The sequence below is a fragment of the Chiloscyllium plagiosum genome, chromosome 24, assembly GCF_004010195.1.
Source record: "Chiloscyllium plagiosum isolate BGI_BamShark_2017 chromosome 24, ASM401019v2, whole genome shotgun sequence".
Taxonomy (NCBI): Eukaryota; Metazoa; Chordata; class Chondrichthyes; order Orectolobiformes; family Hemiscylliidae; genus Chiloscyllium; species Chiloscyllium plagiosum.
In genome coordinates this window covers 21,615,523-21,637,913 of record NC_057733.1, presented here as the reverse complement: position 1 = coordinate 21,637,913, position 22,391 = coordinate 21,615,523, and the positions used below count along the sequence as shown (strand labels likewise).

The window sequence follows — 22,391 nt, the reverse complement described above, 5'->3', positions numbered from 1 at the left end:
CTCTGCTCTTCTTCAAAATAATGACATTCACTAAACAGGACTTTAGTTTTAATGTTTTATCATAAAGACAGCCCTTCCACTAATGCAACAGCCCTTTTATTCTACACTGCACAACACGCTAGCTGTTTGGTCTCAGGTCTTTGGAATGAGATATGAACCCATAACCTTATATTTCAGAGTCAAGAGTCAACCTACAGAACCACCACTGATCTTCCCCTTCCTAACTTGGGCATAGTGTTAATTGTAACACACACAAAGCAGTTAATTCCATGCAGATGAGGCATCAAAATGAAGACATTGCTAGTCAGTATGACTCAGCTGTTTCTGGAAGTGAGATTTTTAAAAATATCACCTTTCTCTATAAACACTGACTTAACTGACATTCTCATTTGTAAATCTAGATAAAGACAAATCAAATGAAGATAAACAGAAGGAAGAAGAATTGTTGCAACAGATACACAAGCTGGTCGAGACAAGGGATTTTCTCGTGGATGATGTTGAATTTGAAAGACTGAGGTACAGAATCTTTACTTCAACAAGCTTCTGAAATAACTTCCAATGCAGGATCAAGGATCTGAGGCTTGAATTATTGAATGTGATATCTTTGTAGATGTGTTGATAATCCTGAACTTGGTGAACCACTAGCCAAACTGTTCCAGAACAGCTACAATACTGACATATCTGTATACCTGACAATATGGAATATTACCCAGGTATGTCCTGTACATAAAAAACAGGCCAAATCCAACCCGGTTAATTATCACCCCATCAGTGTACTCTCGATTATCTGTAAAGTGATGGAAAGTGTCATGAACAGTGCTATCAAGCAGCACCTGCTGAGCAATAACCTGCTCAATGATGCCTAGTTTGGGTTCCGCCAGGGCCACTCAGCTCCTGACCTCATTACAGCCTTAGTTCAAACATGGACAAAACAACAGAATCCCAGAGGTGAGGTGAGAGTGACAGCTCTTGACATCAAGGCCACAACTGACTGAATGTAGCATCAAGAGGCTCTAACAAATCGTGGGGGTTCATTGATAGTAATACCATTGAGTATCACTGCCTGGGAGTCAGTGGGAATCAGAGGAAAACCCTCCACTGCTTGTATTCATACCTGATATATAAGAAGATGGTCGTGGTTATTGGTGGTCAGTCATCTCTGCAGGTGTTTCTCAGGGTAGTGTCCTAGGCCTAACCATCATCAGCTACTTCATCAATGACCTTCCCTCCATCATAAGGTCAGAAGTGGCCATTTTCGCCAATGATTGTTCAACACCATTCATGACTCCTTACATACCTAAGCAGTCCATCTTTAAGTGCAGCAAGACCTGGATAATTTCCAGACTGAGCCTGAAAAGTATCAAGTAACATTTGGGCCAAACAAATGCCAGACAATGATTAGCACCAATAAGAGACAATCTACAACTGTCCCTTGATAGTCAGTGGCATTACCAACATTGACTCTCCCATGATTAACATCCAGGAGCTTATTATTAACATGAAACTGTATAAACACAGTGGCTACAAGAGCAGGTAAGAGGCTCGGAATACTGCAGCAAGTAACTCACCTCCTGACTTCCCAAAGTCTGTCCACTATCTACCAGGCACAAGTCAGGAGTGTGATCGGATACTCCCCACTTGTCTGGATGAGTGCAGCTCCAACAATACTCAGGAAGCTTTGACACTATCCAGAACAAAGCATCCTGCTTGAATGGCACCACATCCAGAAGCATCCATTCCGTCCATCACCGATCACTCAGGAGCAGCAGTGTGTAACTTCTACAAGACACACTGCACAAATTCTCCAAGTACTCCGAAGGCAGTACTTCCCAAACCATGACTGATTCCAACTAGAGGGACAATGGCAGCAGATATATAGGAACATCACCATCTTCAGGTTCCCCTTCAAGCCACTCACAATCATGAGTTGGAAATATTTCGTCGTTCCTTACTGTTGCTGGGTCAAAATCCTGGAACTCCCTCTTTAGTGGCACTGTGGGTCAACCCACAGCAAGTGAACTGCAGTAGTTCAAGAAGGCAGTTCACCACCACCTTCTCAATGGCAAGTAAGGATGGGAAATAAATGCTGGCCAGCCAGTGACACCCACATCCTACAAGTGAATAAAAGAAAACAGCTATCAGATATCTGATAAATGGTGTCCACTGAATTTTGTTGCTTTTATCACAGGGAAAGAGAGGAAGACAAAGAAATGGCTGATTTCCTGCAGGCAAAATTATCAAAGGCCAGCTCCAAAAAAACAAGTAGGTTTTTAATTATCAAGCTATTGATCCATCTCTGCTGTACATTTCACCTCATTGTGGCAAAAGACACGTTCTTTAAACATCTCCAATTCCTCTGTTTTTCCACATCCCTACCCCACCATTGAACCTTTGTACTTTTGTACCATTTAATGGGTTTGTTGCATCTAATATATATATATATATTAATTGATCACTGTTTCCGAATTCATCTTGGCTCATTGTAATAGTTGTACCCCAGGTTAAATAGCTGCACTGGTGAACTTCCTGCGAATATAAAAATTTGCAAGACTATACAATTCTGCCCAGAATTTTAGGCACAGGAGGAAGCAATTTCATTGTTCTGGTGTTTTGTTGTGATATCTTTTTCATTAAATTGATATTTTAATGAATTGCATATATCCTCAATGGGACCTGCACTGTATTTTTCTCTTTCTGTGAAAGCTGGTTTATGGCATCTGTGTGAGTCATATGAGAAATTGAAATGCTTCCACAACTAAATGTTTTAGTAATACTGTGTATGAAGAATGGCAAAGTAGTTTTAAACTGAAACTTATATCCTTAAAGAACAAAATATGTGGTCTGAGTTTTGCTGGTTGCAATTTGCTTGTGGTAATTTTTATGTTCTGCCATTTGCTATTGAGATTCTTAGGAAATTTAGGTGCAAGTTGATATCAGAAAATGGGTGCAAAATTGAGCATTTCAGAAATAACTTCCCAACACATGCCATCACAAGAAATTCTATTCTTGACTTTGAGAAGTGTTTTCAAAATTGAAGGAGAAATGGAGGGTATTATTGAAAGAATTGAAGATTATTGAAAGAGCAGACTGGAAATGCCTGTCACAAACAATAGCATAAGGGGAGCCAGTGACACATCAAGGGCCAGAGTTGAAAACAGCTTGGTATATAGAGTTAAAAGAGGTTTCAGAGAGAACATGAAGTGTAAGTCATGAAAATATTTAAAGACTATGACGAGGATTGTATGAACAATCCGTTAGGATCGAGAGGTGAAGACCTAGTGGTATTATCACTGTTAATCTAGAGACCCACGTAATGTTCTGGGTTCCCAGGTATGAATCCTGTAATGGCAGATGGTGGAATTTGAATTCAATAAAAATCCAGAATTAAAAGTCTAATGATAACAATGAAACTATTGTCTATTATTGGAAAAACCTATCTGGTTGATTCATGTCCATTAGGGAAGGAAACAAACATCCTTACCTGGTTTGATCTACATGTGACTCCAGACCTACAGCAATGTGGTTGACTCTTAACTGCCCTCTGGACAATTAGGGATGGGCAATCAATGTTGGCCTAACCAGTGATGCCCTCATCCCATGAGTGAATACAAAAACGTAGCCATAGTGACCATTGACATACTTTGAATTGAAGTCGCTGCCGTAATGTGGGAAATGTGGGAGCTAATTTGTGTACAGCAAATTCTCACAATATCCAATGTGATAATGACTGGATTATCTGTATTTGTAATGTTAACTGAGGGGTAGATATGTTAAAGAGATTGGGGATAATTCCCCTTTTGTTTTGCAGATAATACCATGGGATCTCTTACAGCCTTCCAATCAGATATATGTGGATCTCCCAAAGTAACTTGGAGGTTGGCAAGGAAGACCCTGGGAGAAACAGCAGTAACAAAAACCTGAACAAAGATATTAGTGGGAAAAGGTGAATTAAGAGGAGGTGTTGCAGTGTTATGTAGATGTAGATAAGCATGTCATGAATGTGATGTGGAGTTTGAAGCTCACTTGAATTAGATATAAAGGTTTTTCAGATTTGTTCAGCATGCATAAGTAACTAGGAATAGGGAAAAAACAATAATGTGTTACAGCAGCTGAAATCATTGGCTTTGACTTTCCAGTGTACCACATAATGGGCATCCCAAGATAATTATGAAGCTTAGTTGGTTGATGTTGGAATGATAACATTGATGTTAAAAGGCTGAGAGACTTGGGTCTGTTTTCATTGGAAATAAGAAGGCTAAGGGGGGATTTGATAGAGACATACAAGATGATTAGAGGATTAGATAGGGTAGACAGAGAAAGACTTTTTCCTAGGATGATGATGTCAGCTTGTACAAGAGGGCATAACTACAAATTGAGGGGTGATAGATTTAAGACAGATGTCAGAGGCAAGTTCTTTATGCAGAGAGTGGTAAGGGTGTGGAATGCCCTACCTGCTAAGGTAGTTAACTCAGCCACATTAGGGAGATTTAAACAATCCTTAAATAAGCACATGGATGATTTTGGGATAGTGTAGGGGGCTGAGCTGAGAATAGTTCACAGGTCAGCGCAACATCGAGGGCCGAAGGGCCTGTTCTGCGCTGTATTGTTCTATGTTCTATAAAAGCACCGTGGGCAGCACGGTGGCACAGTGGTTAGCACTGCTGCCTCACCGCGTCAGAGACCCGGGTTCAATTCCCACCTCAGGCGACTGACTGTGTGGAGTTTGCATGTTCTCCCCGTGTCTGCGTGGGTTTCCTCCGGGTGCTCCGGTTTCCTCCCACAGTCACAAAGATGTGCAGGTCAGGTGAATTGGCCATGCTAAATTTCCCCTAGTGTTAGGTAAGGGGTAAATGTGGGGGTATGGGTGGGTTGCGCTTCGGCGGGTTGGTGTGGACTTGTTGGGCCGAAGGGCCTATTTCCACACTGTAATGTAATCTAATCTAATCTAAGAGCAGGAGGAGGCCATTTCAGCTCCCTGAGCCTGCTGCACCATTCAATAAGATCACAGCCTAACTCCACTTTCCAACTGTGAAACTCTTTCCAACTTCTTAATGGAATTAAAGCAGAGAAAAAAAATACCTTGAAAATACAAACTGAACCAGAAGTGGAGTTGATTAAATAAAAATTGGAAATATTGAGAAAGACTTCCATTGCCAATGCTGTGGAGAATAAAGCATGTTGAAAATCACTAAAGAAGACTGACTGCCTGTTCCTGATCACAAGCAACTATTGCCAATCTGACTAGCTGGAATGTCTTCCTGTTTACAACCTCATGACATGACAGGATCCCAATCCCAATCCAAATCCCAGTTCCTAATCTGCCACTATAGCAGAATGTCTGCTTTTGTTCAGGAACTTGACTGAAGATGGTTGTCGAGAGTAATGTGAAAATCCTTTGTGTGGTGTGGTGACAATAATACCTGAGTAATGTTGGTCGCTACTACGCAAGCTTCTCCTCTCCTTGGTTGCCCCTCCTGTCCACTCCTGAACCTTACCAAATGTAGTGCTAGCTTCCAAACTGCCAACTACTCCAGGGATGTTGCAGTGCCGGGCGTGGGGTGTGGGCTGGTGGGGGATGTGGACCTGACAAGCGAGTTGCGGAGGGAATGGTGTGGGGAAGAATATATATCTCTCGTGGTGGGTTTGTTTGCATGTGGAGGAAGTGGCAGAGGATGATGCATGTATACGGAGGTTGGTGGCTGGAAGGTGAGGACCAGGGGGATTCTATCCTTGTTGCGTTGGGAGGGGTGGGGTTCAAGGGCAGAGATGCGGTTAGGGAAGGAGATGTGCTAGACAGCATCGTCAACCATGTGGGAAGGGAAATTGCGATCTTGGAAGTTGGAGGCCATCTGTGATTTTCTAAGGTAAAATTGGTCAATCTGGAAATAGATGCGGATGAAGTGGAGGAATTGGGAATAAGGGATGGCATTTTTACAGGAGGTAGGGTGGGAGGAGGCGTAGGTAGCTGTGGGAATTGGTGGGCTTGTAGTAGATGTCCGTGGTTAGTCAGTTGCTGGAGATGGAGATGGGGAGGTCCAGGAAGGGGAGCAGGTGTCTGAGATGGTCCAGGTGAATTTGAGGTGGGGGTGTTGGTGAAGTTGATGAACTGTTCAACCTCATTGTGGGAGTACGAGGCGGCGCCGATACAGTCATCGATGTAGTGGAGGAACAGGTGGGCGATGGTGCCGGTGTAACTGCGGAAGATAGACTGTTCCACACACCTGACAAAGAGGCAGGCATAGCTGGGTCCCACGCGGGTGCCATGGCCACCCCTTTGGTTTGGAGGAAGTGAGAAGATTGCAAGGAGAAATTGTTAAGGATGAGGATCAGTTCAGCCAGGCGAATAAGGGTGTCGGTGGAAGGGCACTGGTTGGGACAGCGTGAGAGGAAGAAACAGAGGGCTTGGAGGCCTTCGTGTGGCGGTTGGATGTCTACAAGGGCTGGATGTCCATAGTGAATATGCGGCGTTAGGGGGCGGGGACACAAAAGTCCTGGAGGATGACCAATTCTACCTTAGAAGAATCACAGATGGCCTCCTCCTCCTCCTAGTTACTTATGCATGCTGAACAAATCTGAAAAACCTTGATATCTAGTTCAAGGGAGCTTCAAACTCCACATTATACTCATGACAAAGACTGCCTACCTACGTCTACATAACACTGCAACACCTCCTCCTAATTCACCTTTTCCCACTAATATCTTTGTTCAGGTTTTTGTTACTGCTGTTTTTCCCAGGGTCTTCCTTGCCAACCTTCAAGTTACTTTGGGTGGTGTCTTGAACGTTGGTGGGGAGTTCCTGGACTAAGGGAGACAGGATGGTGTCAAGGTAAGCAGAGCTGAGTTCAGTGGGACAGGAGCAGGCTGAGACACTGGGCCGACCAGGGAAGTCAGGCTTGTGAATCTTTGGTAGAAGATAGAAACGGGCGGTGTGGGGTTCACAGACAATGAGTTTAGAGGCTTCCCAATTCCTCCACCTCCACTGCATCTGTTCCTAGGATGACCAATTCCACCTCCACTGCATCTGTTCCTAGGATGACCAATTCCACCTTAGAAAATCCCAGGTGACCTCCTCTTCCAAGATCACAATTTCCCTTCTCACGTGGTTGATGATACCATCCAATGCATCTCCTCCACATCCCGCATCACCACCCTTGAACCCTACCCCTCCCAATGCAACAAGGACAGAACCCCTCAGTCCTCACCTTCTACCCCACCAACCTCTGCATACATCGCATCATCCTCTGCCACTTCCGCCACCTACAAACAGACCCCACCACAAGAGATCTATTTCCCTTCCCACCCTTACCAATATTCTAGAGAGACTATTCCCTATGTGACTCTCTCGTCAGATCCACCAGACAACACCCCACTCCCTGCACAATTCCCTGCCACCGCTGGAAGTGCAAAACCTGTGCCCACACCACTCCCCTCACCTCCATCCAAGGCCCCAAAGGATCCTTCCACATCCAACAGAAAATTACCTGTACCTCCAACAATGTCATCTACTGTATTTGTTACATCCGATGTGGTCTCCTCTACATTGAGGAGACAGGTTGCCTACCTGCAGATCATTTCAGAGAACATCTCTGGGACACCTGCACCAACCAACCCCACTGCCCCATGGCTGAACACTTCAACTCCCCCTCCCACTCCATCAAGGACACGCAGGTCCTGGGCCTCTTCCATCACCAAACCCTAACCACCCGACCGCCTGGAGGAAGAATGCCTCATATTCCGCCTTGGGACCCTGCAACCACACCAGATCAATGTGGATTTCAAAAGTTTCCTCATTTCCCCTTCCCCCACATTATTCCCAGTCCCAAGCCTCCAAATCAGCACCGCCCTCCTGACCTGTCCATCACCTTTCCCATCTATCTGCTCCACCCTCCACTCCGACCTATCACCTTCTCTCTCACCTTCATCTACCTATTGCATTCCCAGCTACATTCCCCCCTAGTCCCACCCCCCCCTCCCATTGACTTCTCAGGTCCCCAGCCCACAAGCCTCATTCCTGATGAAGGGCTTGTGCCCGAAGCGTCGATTTTCCTGCTCCTCGGATGCTGCCTGATGTTGCAGTGCAGATCCTGTTTGACAAACACAGCCTGCCCTCAGAATGGCCATGTTTGTCAGCAATAACTTAAATCTAGCCCTTTAAGTACATAATTCCTGTTGCACAGGAGTGGTTGTAATTTTGATTGCAGTGTAGCTGCCTGACATAAAGCCAGGCTTTTGCAGTGATCCTATTGTGTAACTGGAGGAGAAATCTGAGTCAGTGCACCTGACTTCAGATTGAAGTGACTCATGGAGAAGTGTTTGGAATAAAACCAGGCAGAATGACTGACCGCTATTAACTGTGATTACTGAACCATTTCTGTGCTCAAATTGAGATGATCATGTGATTTTGCTACTGAACCTGGAAAAGACAGCACAGGTTTCAAAATTAGAGACTAAAATATTATCAATTCTATCAGCTGCAATCAGAACACAGAAGGTTATACATTTCAATGAGATCCCTGTTCATGCTTTTAAACTCTAGTGAGCGCAGGTTTAGTTGCCACAATCTCTAATTAGCTCATACATCCCTTCCTAGGTAAGGAGACCAAAACTGCACACTATTCCACCAAGGTCCTGTGAAACTGTAATAAGACATCCTTGCTCCTATGCTGAAGTCCCATAGTAATGAAGACCTACATATGATTTGTCTTCCTCACTGTTTGCTGCCAAGGGTGATGTACAGGAGCACCTTTACACAACCACATTTTCTAATCTATCACCATTTCAGTAATACTCTGCCATTTTGTTTTTCTTGCCAAAGTGAATTATTTCACTATTATCTATGTTATGTTGCATATGCTATATAAATAAAACAAAAAAAGGCATACTTATTGTTGCAATAAAGGCTGGAAGAGTGTCCTATTGTTCTAGTTTGATTACTCCACAGATAACACATAAAATTGAAATAACTGCATAGAGGCCAATACCCTGTCACCAAGTCACCCTTTATCTACATGTGGAGAGTCCTTGACACTGATCCAGCTCCCTCAGAACCAGCTCTCAGAGAGAACAGGATGTTTGACATTCTTATTCTTATGTCAGCCAGGGCTCCCAGATTAACAACCCCAATCAGGGAACTCATATTGTATGAAGTCTAGCTGGCTGACCTTATTATAATCACTACAAAAATAAAAATATATCTCTGGGTTACAGACACGGCCAATAAATGCCTTAAAAATCTCATGTTTTAAATAAAAAGATTTATCAATTCATTTTCTTAATAAACACAAAATTGTTGTTTTATTATCAAAACAAACTTAGTAAAACTTACTGAATGACTGGTTAACATACAGACAGTAATATGGAAATTAAAGTATTTATTCCGTTAAGAAATCCAAAGCACCCACGTATTTCAGGTACGGAGAAAACATTCTCTCTGCAGAGATTCACTCTCTGGTGATTAGGGTTTTTGGCATGCATAGTCAAGTCACTAATTATGCACATTGTCCTATGGAGTCTTGACAGACACAGCTTGCTCAGGAAATGCATGGTGGCACAGTGGTTAGCACTGCTGCCTCACAGCGCCAGGGACCTCGGTTCAATTCCCACCCCAGGTGACTGTCTGTGTGGAGTTTGCACATTCTCCCCCTGTCTGTGTGGGTTTCCTCCAGGTGCTCCGGTTTCCTCCCACAATCCAAAGATGTGCTGGTCAGGTGAATTGGCCATGCTAAATTGCTCGTGGTGTTAGGTGCATTAGTCAGAAGGAACTGGGTCTGGGTGGGTTACTCTTTGGAGGGTCGATGTGGACTTGTTGGGCCGAAGGGCCTGTTTCCACACCATAGGGAATCTAATCTAATCTTAAATCTAAGGTCTTTCAACAACTTTCAGGGGAAGCTATAGGTTTTCCCCTGAACTTGACAAGACGGTTCTTTTGAGAAATAGAAGCGATCAGCTGGGTAATCTTTCCTCCCAGGTTTCTTGCTCCTCAACTAATTCCAGATACCAAGATAGCCTCCATCAAGTCACTATTCAGGCAGGTCCAACAGGGTCTACAGCAGAACAAGCAGTTATTGGTAAACATGTGATTTCCTTGGAAACCTTGTTAACAAATCTCAATGTGCATAATGGCCTTTTAATGCTCTTTTCTAAAGAAGACGTATTTGTTTTCACAAAACTTGAGATAAATATTTTCTTTGCAATCCTTCAAAACGTAGGTTCTCCAAGAAAATATAAATATGAAAAGTCTTCCTAACATAATATTATACCTTTAATCTATTGAAAGCATGAAGCTTTTTCCCAGGGTAGAAGGGTCAATTATTAGGGGACACAGATTCAAGGTGCAGAGGAGAAAGTTTAAAGGAGATGTGCAAGATAAGTCTTTCACACAAAGGGTGGGGAGTGGCCAGAATGCATTACCAGAGGAGGTGGTGGTGGAAGCAGACAAATAACAGCATTCAAGAAGCACCTGAACAAATACATGAATAGGAAGGGAATAGAGGGATATGGATCCTGTAAGTGAAGACAGTTTTAGCATGGAAGGGCAACGTGTGTTGGCATGAGCTTGGAGGGCTGAAGGACCTGTTCCAGTGCTGTCTTGTACTTTGTTCTTTGTTCTAATGAAACATCACATGGTGCTTCACAGGAGCACTACAAAACCTATTATGATACTCAACCATATAAAGAGACATTAAGTCAGGTGATCAAAATCCTGGTTAAACAGCATTTAGGAGTGTCTTAAAGGAGGAGAGTGAAGTCGGGAGATGGAGAGGTTCACAGAGGGAATTCCAGAGCTTGGAGCTTATGCAACTGAAGAGACCTCCGCCAATGGGGAACGGTTAAAATTGAGGATACACAAGACACTAGAATTGGAGAAGTGCAGAAGTCTTGGAGGATAGCAGGACTCAAGGAGATTACAGATATAGGAAGGGGTAATACTTTGTGGGGACTTGAAAACAAAGATGAGAATTTTTGAAACAAGATATTGCTTGATAGGGAGCCATTGAAGGTCAGCAAATGGTGATAGGGATTGGCATTTGGTATGAGTTGAGATCTAGGCAGCAGAGTTTTGTTGCTTATGGATGTTTAAATGTAGGAGATGAATAAGGAGTGAGTTAATACTATATTCTTGCCTCTGTTTTATGCCATTTCAGTGGAAGTTTGATGAATGGAATGTCTGCTGCATGACACTTCCAACTTTGATACAGTCTTTGGAGAGGACCACTTAACCAAGCCAAATGGCTCTCCCATATCCACTCAGTTCCAATCTTTAATGTAAATTGACGACAAAATGAGTCCATGTACATGCTGAAAATAGGGTATGTTTTGAGAGGTGTGGCACTGGAAAAACACAGCAGGTCAGGCAGCATCCGAGGAGCAGGAGAGTTGACGTTTTCGGGCATAAGCCCTTCACCATGAATGTAGGGGGGGAAGGGGGCTGAGAGATAAGTAGGACAGTGGAGGTGGGGGTGGGGTGAAGGTAGCTGGCAAGGCAATAGGTAGATGCAGGTGGGGGGTGATAGTGATAGGTGGGACGGGAGGGTGGATCGGATAGGTGGGAACGAAGATGGACAGGTAGGACAGTTCAAGAGGGTGGTGCTGAGTTGGAGGGTTGGATCTGGGATGAGGTGGGGGGAGGGAAGTTTAGGAAACTAGTGAAGTCAATGTTGATGCAGTGTGGTTGGAAGGTACCAAGGTGGAAGATGAGGCATTCTTCCTCCAGGTGTTGGGTGCCTTGGATTTGGCAGTGGAGGAGGCCCAGGACTTGCATGTCCCTGGTAGAGTGGGAGGGGGAGTTGAAGTGGTTGGCCACAGGGCGGTGAGGTTGTTTGGTGTGTGTGTCCCAGAGATATTCCCTGAAACACTCCATGGGTTGGTGTTCCATCTCCCAACATAGAGTAGACCACATCAAGAGCAATGGACACAATAGATGAGGTGTTTGGAGGTGTAGGAAAATCTCTGCCAGATGTGAAAGGATCCCTTGGGGCCTTGGACGGAGGTGAGGGCAAAGTGTGGGTGCGGGTTTTACCTTTGCAGCGGTAAGGGAAGCTGCCAGGAAGGTGGGTTGGTGTTGGGCGTGGACTAATGAGGGAGTCATGGAGGGAATGGTCACTGCGGAACACAGATAGTGGTGGGGAGGGAAATATATCTCTGGTAGTGGGGTCTGATGGTAGATGGCGGAAATGGTGGAGGATAATGCACTCTATCTGGAGATTAGTGGGGTGGAAGGTAGGGGTCAATCCTTGTTGTGGTTGGAGGGATGGGGTTCAAGGGTGGTAAGTGGAGGAGATGCGATGGAGGGCATTGTTGATCATGTGGGAGGGGAAATTGTAATCTTTGAAATAGGAGGGCATCTGGTATGTCCTGGAGTGGAATTGCTCCTCTTGGGAGCAGATATGGCAGAGGCGGAGGAATTGGGAGTCCCTGAAATAGATGTCCCTTTGAGACAGTCAATGGAGTTGGAAATGGTGAGGTGTAGGAAGTGGGGGAGGTGTCTGAGATGGTTCATGTGAACCTCAGGTCAGGATGGAAGGTGTTTGTGAAGTTAATGAACTGTTCAACCTCTTTGTGGGAGCATGATGTGACACAGATACTGTCATCAATGTAGTGGAGGAAAAGGTGGGGGATGATGCCAGTGTAACTATGGAAGATGGACTGTTCCACGTATCCTATGGAGAGACAGGCATAGTTGGGGTCCACATGGGTGCCCATGGCTACCTCTTTGGTCTAAAGGAAGTGGGAGGATTCAAAGGAGAAGACTTGTGGGGGCTGCTGTAGTTGGTACACCACTGAAGCCAGGCGCCAACTCACAGGCACCTCGTCCTACTGCCTCCTTGACTACTACCTCACCTCCCATCACTAAACCATCATCTCGCAGACCATCCACAACCTCATCACCTCAGGGGATGTCCTACCTACAGCCTCCAAACTCATTCCCGGAATCCCACACCGCCCAGTCCTGCCTCTAATCCAAAATCCACAAATCTGACTCCCCGGTTGATCCATCGTCTCCGCCTGTTCTTGCCCGTTGAACATTTCTCCTCAAATCTCGACATCATCCTGTCCTCCTTGATCCAGGAATTCCCTGCATACATTCAGGACACCACCCACGGCCTCCACTTCCTCCATGACTTTCATTTCCCCAGCCCCAATGCCTCATCTTCACTATGGACATCCAGTCCCTATACATGTCCATATGCCATGACGAAGGCCTCCAAGCCCTCTGTTTCTTCCCTTCCCGCTGGCCGAAACAGCACCCTTCCGCAGAGACCCACATGGGCAGCCGCTATGCATGCCTCTTCATAGGACAACATGGAGCAATCCTTCTTCCGCAGTTACACTGGCACCATTCACCACCTTTTCCTCCGCTGCATTGATGACTGTATCAAAGCCACCTCGTGCTCCTACGAGGAGGTTGAACAGTTCATCAACTTCGCTAAAACCTTCCACCCTGACCTTAAGTTCACCTGGACCATTTTGGACACCTCCTCCCCTTCCTCAACCTCTCTGAAGCCACCTCTGTCAACCGACTCAACACAAAATATCTACTTCAAACCTACCAACTCCCACAGCTACGTGGACTACATCTTTTCCCACACCTCCTTCCTCTAAAAACATCATCCCTTATTCCCAATTCCTCTGCCTCCGCTATATCTGCTCCCAGGACCCAAGGACATCCCAGATGACCTCCTATTTCAAGGACCACAATTTTCCCTCCCACGATCAACAATGCCCTCCAGTACATCTCCTCCATGTCTCACATCTCGGCCCTTGAACCCCACCCCTCCAACCACAACAAGGTTAGAACTCCCCAGGTCCTCACTTTCCACCCCACTAATCTCCAGATATAGCGCGTAATTCTCCACCATTTCCACACCTACAATCAAACCCCACCACCAGAGACATATTTCCCTCCCCATTCCTATCTGCGTTCTATGACTCCCTCGTTAGGTCCACAACGTACCTTCCACATCCTCTACCTTCCCTTGCCACCACGAGAGGTGTAAACCTTGTGCCCACAACTCCCCCCTCACATCTGTCCAAGGCCTCAAAGCCTTGTACATCCAAACACCTCATCTACTGTGTCTATTGCTCTCAATGTGGTCTTCTCTACATTGGAGAGACAGGACGCCAACACATGGGACATTTCAGGGAACATCTCTGGAACAAATGCACTAAACAACTGCACCACCCTATGGCCACTCCCTCCCACTCTGCCAAGGACAGGTAAAAGTCCTGGGTCTCATCCACTGCTAATTCAAAGACACCCGATGCCTGGAGGAAGAATGCCTCATTTTCCGCCTTGGGACCTTTCAACCATACTACATCAACATCGACTTCCTAATCTCCCTTCCCCCCACCTCATCCCAGATCTAACCCCCCAACTCAGCATCGCCCTCTTGAACTGTTCTACCTGTCCATCTTCCTTCATACCTATCTGCACCCCCTGCCCTCCGACCTATCACTATCTACCCCCACCTGCATCTAATTATCGCCTTTCCAACTACCTTCCTCTTACTTATCTCATACTTATCTCTCAGTCCCCTTCACCCCCTCACATTCCTGATGAAGGGCCTATGCCCGAAACATCAACTCTCCTGCTCCCTGGATGCTGCCTGACCTGTTGTGCTTTTCCAGCACCACACATTTTGACTCTGGTCTCCAGCATCTACAGTCCTGACGTTCTCCTATGTTTTAAGAGGACCTTTCAGTTTGATTTGTTTGTTAGGGGATTTGAAACCAGCTATTTCACACCATGACAAGCACATCACTAATCAAAACTGCTATACACATTTAGTAGTCTTTAGAGAAAGACAGTACTCCAATGCCAGGATAGAATGAATTTCCATGCAGAGTAACTGTTTGTATTACTGATCCTCTTGCCAGCAACCACAATTCTCTTATATTAAATGCTCTGCTCATCTAAACCATTCTTAAGTGATTTAGTAGTTCTGTCTGGGATTAAGATTAGATCTACAAAAATATTTCTTTGTCTTTTTCGATGGACAACCAAATTGCTGATCACTGGAGTTTTATAGCATAGCTGTCATGTTGAGCAATCAGAGGTACTCACACAGAATTGGAGGTCATCTATGAAGATTCATATGGATTTCTGAACAGAGCGTGATTCCAGGCCTCAAATGCTCAGGTAGTACACAATGAATATCTGAAAATATGCTGTGGTTCTGTGTGCTGGATCAGCACATAATGCGTTCAATGTAGGGAACCCAGATGAATGTACATACATAGAATAGGAGCAGAAGAAGACCATTCTATCCCTTGTGCTTGGTTCACCATTCAATAAGATCATGCCTGATCTGTTTGTGTTTTGGATTTCACGTTCCCAAAGATGTCCTTTGATTCCCTGGCCTAACGACAATCTGTCTACATCTGCAGTAAAGATATTTAATGGCTTCGCCTCCACCACCTTCTGAGGCAGATTCCAAAGTGGCACAACTCAAAGAGTAAGACAATTCTCCTCATTTCTATCCAAAAAATGTGAGCCATAATTTTTAAACAGTTTCTCCTTGTTCTGGACTGATCCGCAAGAGGAGACATTCTTTAACTTCGATCAAGTCACCCTCTTATGCATCTAAATTCCTGTGGAAAGTAGCCCAGCCTATCCAACCTATCCTCATAAGACAACCCACCCATTCCAGGTGACAATTTAGTAAACTTCATCTGAACTGCCTCCAGTGGATTTACAGTCTTTACTAAGTTAAAAGACCAAAATTGCGCATAGCATTCCAGATGTGGTCTCACCAATGCTTTGTATAACTGAAACGTGAAGTCTTGCTTTATGTTCAATCTCTCTCAAAATAAAAGATATCATCCTGTTAGCCTTGAGGATTTAATCCGAAGAAGAAACCTAGTTTCCCATCAGGCCATCCTTGTAAGGCTCAAGCTGCCTTTTAAAGTCAGGTCCTGTCCCTCCATTTCCTGTTGGAACTGCTGTCAATCACTCCCTCTCACACAATGAATCTCTGCCTCCTGCAATTAAAAGAACCACCTTTTTTCTTAACTAACAGGAGAACATTTTGATGTGAGACTTAGAGGTAGTGGTGACACTCCCATCTGTCTGGTGCCCTTATCACTCTGGGGGGGGGGGGGGCGGGGGGGGGGGGGGGGGGGGGGGAGGGGTAGATGCACAGGTTTAGAGGCAGCAATGAAGAACCCTTGGTAAGTTGCTGCAGTGGATCTTTTCAATGGTCCATCCAAAAGGTCTGTTGCATTGGTGGTGTAGACAATGAATGTTGTTGGATGGGGTACCAGTCAAGTGTGCTGCTTTGTGGATGGTGTTGAGCTTCTTGAGTGTTGTTTGGCACCACACTAATGGATAGGTGGGGTGTATTCCATCGCAATCCTGACTTGTGCCTTGTAAATGATGGATAAGCTTTGGGAAAAGATTCCTGATTTTGCCTGAAATCAATGCCCTACCCAGTGAGCAGAAAACAATTGGTCTGTTTTCTTGCCAGATTCATAAAACTGAAGGAGTGTATCACTTTAGTGCCAGCAACTGAGTGGGACCCAGCAACTGAAGGTTTGGCAGAAGTGACACAGTGTAAAATATCTTAATTCACACACTTGCTGGTAAAACAGGAGAATTAACAGTTTGGGGTTAAGGAATTTTATTTGTGTTTGATCTGTCTGATCAATCCTTCCAGAAGAACTGGGAAAAATGTAAGGCCTTGGAAAGTGGAACTTGTTCCTAGGCGGCATTTCTATTCATGCAGTTGGAGGGGAATCCTTTAGATTTTCAAGATTTTAAAATGCAATCTGCTCAATACTTGCTGCTCTTCCCCCAGATAATGAATATTGAATTATTAAATTCAGACTCACAGTTCTTGTAAACCCATCAACGAATAATATTCCGAATAGATGAATGAAAACACACAACTGAATTGCCATTAATTCTGCAGTACCAAGCTCACAAAGTTGACAAAACCAACAAAAATAAACAGACCGGTTTCCAATCAGTGAAAGTGTGCGAGTCATTTAATTTTCCTGGCTGCTATTGTCTCACACAGGTGGCTTTGCAAACTTGTTCAGTCAGTTCAGTCCGCCAACATAAAAACAGCAAATTCTGGAAACACTCCGCAGGGTCAGGCGACGCCAGTGGAGTGAAGAATAAAGTGTTCTGAAACTTTACTTCTGCAACAGTACATTAATGAGTCAAAAATAATCAGTTAATTGGATTCCACAAGAGGATTTAAATTATTCATTCTTTCCCTTCCACATTCTATAGCATTGAAGACCAATGTTGCAAATAAGTAAACGTGTAGAAAGTTCGGTATTTCTGTACCTGCAGTGAGTAAGCTGGAGTTGAGGAGATGTAGATACACGAGGAATGCACAGACCATTAGACACTACTTCAGTTAATTCTTCTCTATTTGTATTTCTAACTGTATACCTGATAATATCCTGTGGAATCTGACAACTTTGTATATCCTCCTTACAACAGAGAAACCAAAATGCAACACACTCCCAGAACACAGAACAAAAAAAGTTCATTTACATTGCCTGAAAGGTTACCTGATTGGATGCCATGCATATACTACATACTACTTAGAATCCTGTGAAGCCATTCACACTGCAGAAATGTGACAAAATCCGCAGGTAAAGCCAATTCTTTCGTTGATGTCCCACAAATTGTGTTTGCGACCTTCGGAGATTTGGAAGAATTATGCTGCCAAGGCTACTGTTCCTGAACCGATAAGTCAAGAGGCTGTAGCAGCTGTGTTTAGATGAATTAAGATAGATGGAGATAAGGATGTGAATGGAACGGAATCCAATTCCCACTTGATGTCCCAGCTGATTGTTGTGCACTATCTTGTTTCTGAGGAGGAAGTGGAGTTGATTACTGAGATTGCACCCAACTGAGAAAAGCTGCTTGAATTTGGAACAATCAAATGTCCTCTTGGCATTTTGAAATCCAAACAGATCAACATTACACTTTCAAAACAGTGTAATTTTTAACATTAGCCAACTGCTTCAGTTTTCCTTTTTAAATTTTTAACTTTGTCTTAAAATGTTATGAAGCATTCTGTTATGCAGAATGTGTGAAATTTATTTAAATAATCAATTTCCCAAATGTGACAATTGGTTTTTTGAAGCAATTAAGGGTATGGGTCATGGATTTCCCTTTGTTAAAATAATTTTTCACCCTCATTATATCAGTTAAAACTGGACAACAATTTTCATTTATATGGCACCATTAATGAGTGTGAGAGAGAAGAATGATGTAAGGATTGATTGTGGGAGTCAGTTCTAAAGATTCTGTTAAAAGTACAGCAATAGTAAAAGGATGGTAAAAGGAGATGTAGGGCTGATTATGGATGAAAAAGAGCATTTACATGGCATTAAATGAATACTTTGTACCTCTGTTTACTCATGAGGCAGATGTTGCCCAGTCTGGGGTCTCAGAGGAGAAAACTCAGTCACTGGAAGGGTTTAAAGTTGATAAAGAGGAGATTATGGATAAGTAGGTGGCATGGTGGCTCAGTGGTTAGCACTGTTGCCTCACAGCGCCAGAAACCCAGGTTCGATTCCAGCCTTGGGCGACTGTCTGTGTGGAGTTTGCACATTCTCCCCGTGTCTGCGTGAGTTTCCTCCGGGTGCTCCGGTTTCCTCCCACAATCCAAAGATGTGCAGGTTAGGTGAATTGGCCATGCTAAATTGCCCATAGTGTTAGGTACATTAGTCAGGGGTAAATGTAGGGGAATAGATCTGGGTGGATTGCTCTCCGGAGGGTCCTTGTGGACTTGTTGGGCCGAAGGGCCTGTTTCCACACTGTTGGGAATCTAATCTAATAAATAAGAATGGAAATTGCAGAGGCAATGATAATTAACTTTAAATCTTCCCTGGATTCAAAGGTGTATCAGAGGAGTGGACAATTGCAAACATTGGCTGAGGGCTAACCTGATAGAAGTATATAAAATAATGATAGGGTGGATACTCTGAGCCTTTTTCCCAGGGCAGAAATATCAAATACAAGGGGGCATAGGTTTAAGATGAGAGAGGAAAAGGTTAATGGAGATGTGAGAAAAAAGTCTTTTACACGGAGAGTGGTAGATGCCTGGAATGTGCTGCCAAGGGAGGTGGTGGAAGCAGATGCAATAACAATGCTTAAGAGGCTTTTAGACAGACAAATGAACAGGCAGGGAATAGAATGATATGAACTGTGTGCAGGCAGATGGGATGAGTTTAGAATGGCATCATGGTGGGCTGAAGGGCCTATTCCTTTGCTGTACTCTTCTATGTTCATGTATGTGGCATCATTCAAGATGTGTGAGAGAGAGAGAGAGAGAGGAATGGCCGTAGGATTGACTGTAGAGGTCAATTCTAAGGAGTCTGTTAATAGTGGGACGAAATGTGGTCATGTTGGTAGGTAGATTTAATGAGAGAGTCCCTGTGTGCTAGAGAAGTATTTCAAGGCTTTATTTGTAACATTTTTGAGATGGCTGCTCAAAGTATTCCAAGGCAGGTGTAAATTCCTTCCAACTGTTGAACCTGATCTGGTAATAATTTTCTTGCCATTATTTGGAACTCACCGTTGACTTGTGGATTTTCAGTCTGGAACTCAGATCTGCAGCAATGTTGAATAAACCCACAAAATATTTGCCCATTAATATTTACTGTCAGTAATTGCTGAAGTTGTATTTCTGATTGGTTTTAGTTTGAAGCTAACCTTTTGGTGGTGACATTAAACAATGCTCGATGATGCTTGGTGGCAGCTCTGTGTTTTTAGAGAGTGTGATGAATGGCTCAATTTGTTCAACCGGGTCAAGTGTAAATAATCAATTTTTAATCATTTTTGCTGAGGAATACTAGTCTAAATTTAGATCTAAAATATGAGCAAGTTTATTTCAACATCTTGCCCAGCTTTAGTTTTGTGTTGTAATTCCCAGATCACAGCTGCTAGTTCCTTCAGTGGCAAACAGATGAATATGAGAGTGCTATTTCTGATTCTAGTTCAGTGTTGTATTTAACTAAGGGATATTGGGATGAATTTTCTCATTTTCTCTGGCACTCTCACTGTGAAAGTAAAGAAGGATTATGAAAAAGACTGACAGCTAACATAAAGGGAAATCCCAACATTTTGTCCAAGTACACCGATAGTAAAAGGGTGGCAAAAGGAACGGTAGGACTCCAATAAGAGCATTTACTGCACAGGCAAGAGGCATGACTGAGGTGTTAAATGAATATTTTGTGTCTGTGTTTACCCATGAGTCAGCTGTTGTCCAGTCTGTTGTGGCAGAGGAGGAAACTCGTCACTAGAAGGGTTTAAAGCCACACTGAATCTCCAAAGAGCAACCCACCCAAATCCATTCTCCTACACCTCACACTACAGGCAATTTAGCATGGCCAATTAACCTAACCTGCACATCTTTGTGACTGTGGGAGGAAACCCGAGCACCCAGAGGAAACCCACACAGACACGGAGAGAATGTGAATTGAACCCAGGTCTCTGGCGCTGCAGGGCAGCAGTGCTAACCACTGTGCCACCGTGCCGTGTCAGTGTTTAATTTGGATAAGGCACTAGACTCGATCAGATATGTCCCAGGATACTGAAGGAAATTGCAGAGGGACTGGCATTTAATTTTAAATTTTCCCTGGATTCAAGGGTATGTCAGATGAGTGGACAATTGCAAACATTACACCCTTGTTCATAAATGGTTGTAAAGTAGGCCCAGCAATTATAGAAGTTAGTTTAGCTTTTGTAGTGGTGAAACCTCTAGAATCAATTATTTTGGATAGAATTAATGTGGATTGATTTGGAAGAGTTTTGGGATTGTTCTGGGAATATCGTGTCTAACTAGTTTTCTGGAGATTTTTGAAGAGGCAACTGAGAGGACTGATGAAGGGAAGAATGTTGATATGACATGGAGTTCCAAAAGATGTTTGATAGAGTACCACAGAACAGATTAGTGAGGAAAGTTTTAGAATATCAGGGATAATATGATGTGGTAACTGAAATAACTCCACAGAAGCTGGTAACCTGTCACTAAGTTACCCTTTCCCCAAAGTCATTGACACTGATATACACTGGATTGTCGGAGGCTAAGGGCTGACCTTATAGAGATTTATAAAATCATGAGGGTCATGAAGATGGTGTATAGCCAAGGTCTTTCCCCAGGGAGGGGAGTCCAAAACTAGACAGCATAGGTTTAAGGTGACAGTGGGAAAGTATAAATGGGACCAAAGTGGCAACTTTTCTATGCAGTAGGTGTTGTGTGTAAGGAATGAGCTGCCAGAGGAAGTGGTGGAAGCTGGTATAATTACAACATTTAAAAGGCATCTAGATGGGTACATAAATAGGAAGGCTTTAGAGTGATGTAGGCGAAATGCTGGCAAATGGGACTACATAAATGTAGGATATCTGGTCAGCATGGGCGAGTTGGACTGAAGGGTCTGTTTCTGTGCTGTATGACTTTATGACCCAGTCCAGCTTCCTCAGAGCCAGCTTTCAGAGTGAACAGAACCTCTGATACTCCTGCTTATTTAAAAAATTTTTTTTTTACTCCTGTTTATTTTTTTTCGCTTAATTACCCCCACACTCCCACCTAACTGCGGTAGTGCTTATTTTTTCCCCCGCACCCATGTTGTGTGTGTGCAGGTGTGAGACACAGTGAAAGATACAAGGTGCATGAATCTTTATTCAGTTTCCACCATTAGGAAGAAAGGAAACACCCGAGTGGCCAGTGGCAAACTCTGCCCTTCACATCATAGGGCAGTGCTGTGTGATCAAAACAGTGAAGGGGAGGGGAGGGACTAAATCAAAATAGAGTTGGAGGGAGAAATAATGCACTCCACTCCCTGCGGCGCCCACCTCTCCCTGAACAACTCCAGGGTGTTGGTCGACACCGCGTGCTCCTTCTCCAAGGACACCCGGGCCCTAACGTAACTGCGGAAGAGGGGCAGGCAGTCGGCCCTAATGACACCCTCCACGGCCCGCTGCCTGGACCTGTTGATGGCCAGTTTGGCCAGGCCCAGGAGCAGACCCACGAGGAGGTCTTCAGATCTGTCCTCCCTCCTCCGTACCAGGTGCCCGAAGATCAGGAGAATGGGACTGAAGTGCAACCAAAAGCAGAGGAAGAGGTTTTTGAGAAAATCAAAAAGGGAGTGCAAACGCCCACACCCAATATACACATGGTCCACGGACTCCACAGCGCCACAGAACAAGCAGTTGGGCTGGGAGTCCGTGAACCACCGCAATCTGCGGTTGCAGGGGACTGCTGCGTGCAGCACCCTCCACCCCAGATCCCCGAGAGAAAGGGGGAGGACTCCCGCGTAGAGAGCCCTCCACTGGGGATCCCCACCGCCCGGTGGCAAATGGGCACGCCAAGGCGTGTCCGGACGGTGGATGAGGGAGAAGAGGTGGACGGTATGCAGCAGCAGTC

At 44.4% G+C, this 22,391-nt stretch overlaps 1 protein-coding gene across 4 annotated transcripts in view; it reads left to right on the top strand.

Moving 5' to 3' along the window:
• LOC122562059 (bMERB domain-containing protein 1-like) overlaps positions 1 to 22,391 on the top strand; it is a 70,211-nt gene that overhangs the window by 34,711 nt on the left and 13,109 nt on the right. For 3 of the 4 annotated variants that reach the window (XR_006315204.1, XR_006315203.1, XM_043714527.1), the window contains exons 5-7: positions 402 to 516; positions 2,189 to 2,262; positions 17,453 to 17,607. Coding sequence is in view for 2 of the 4 variants with exons in the window: in XM_043714527.1 (XP_043570462.1) it covers positions 402 to 516; positions 2,189 to 2,262; positions 17,453 to 17,595 (332 nt within the window). In the remaining 2 variants the exon portion in view is untranslated. The remainder of the gene's footprint in view (positions 1 to 401; positions 517 to 2,188; positions 2,263 to 17,452; positions 17,608 to 22,391) is intronic. The other variant, XM_043714528.1, reaches the window with a different exon arrangement.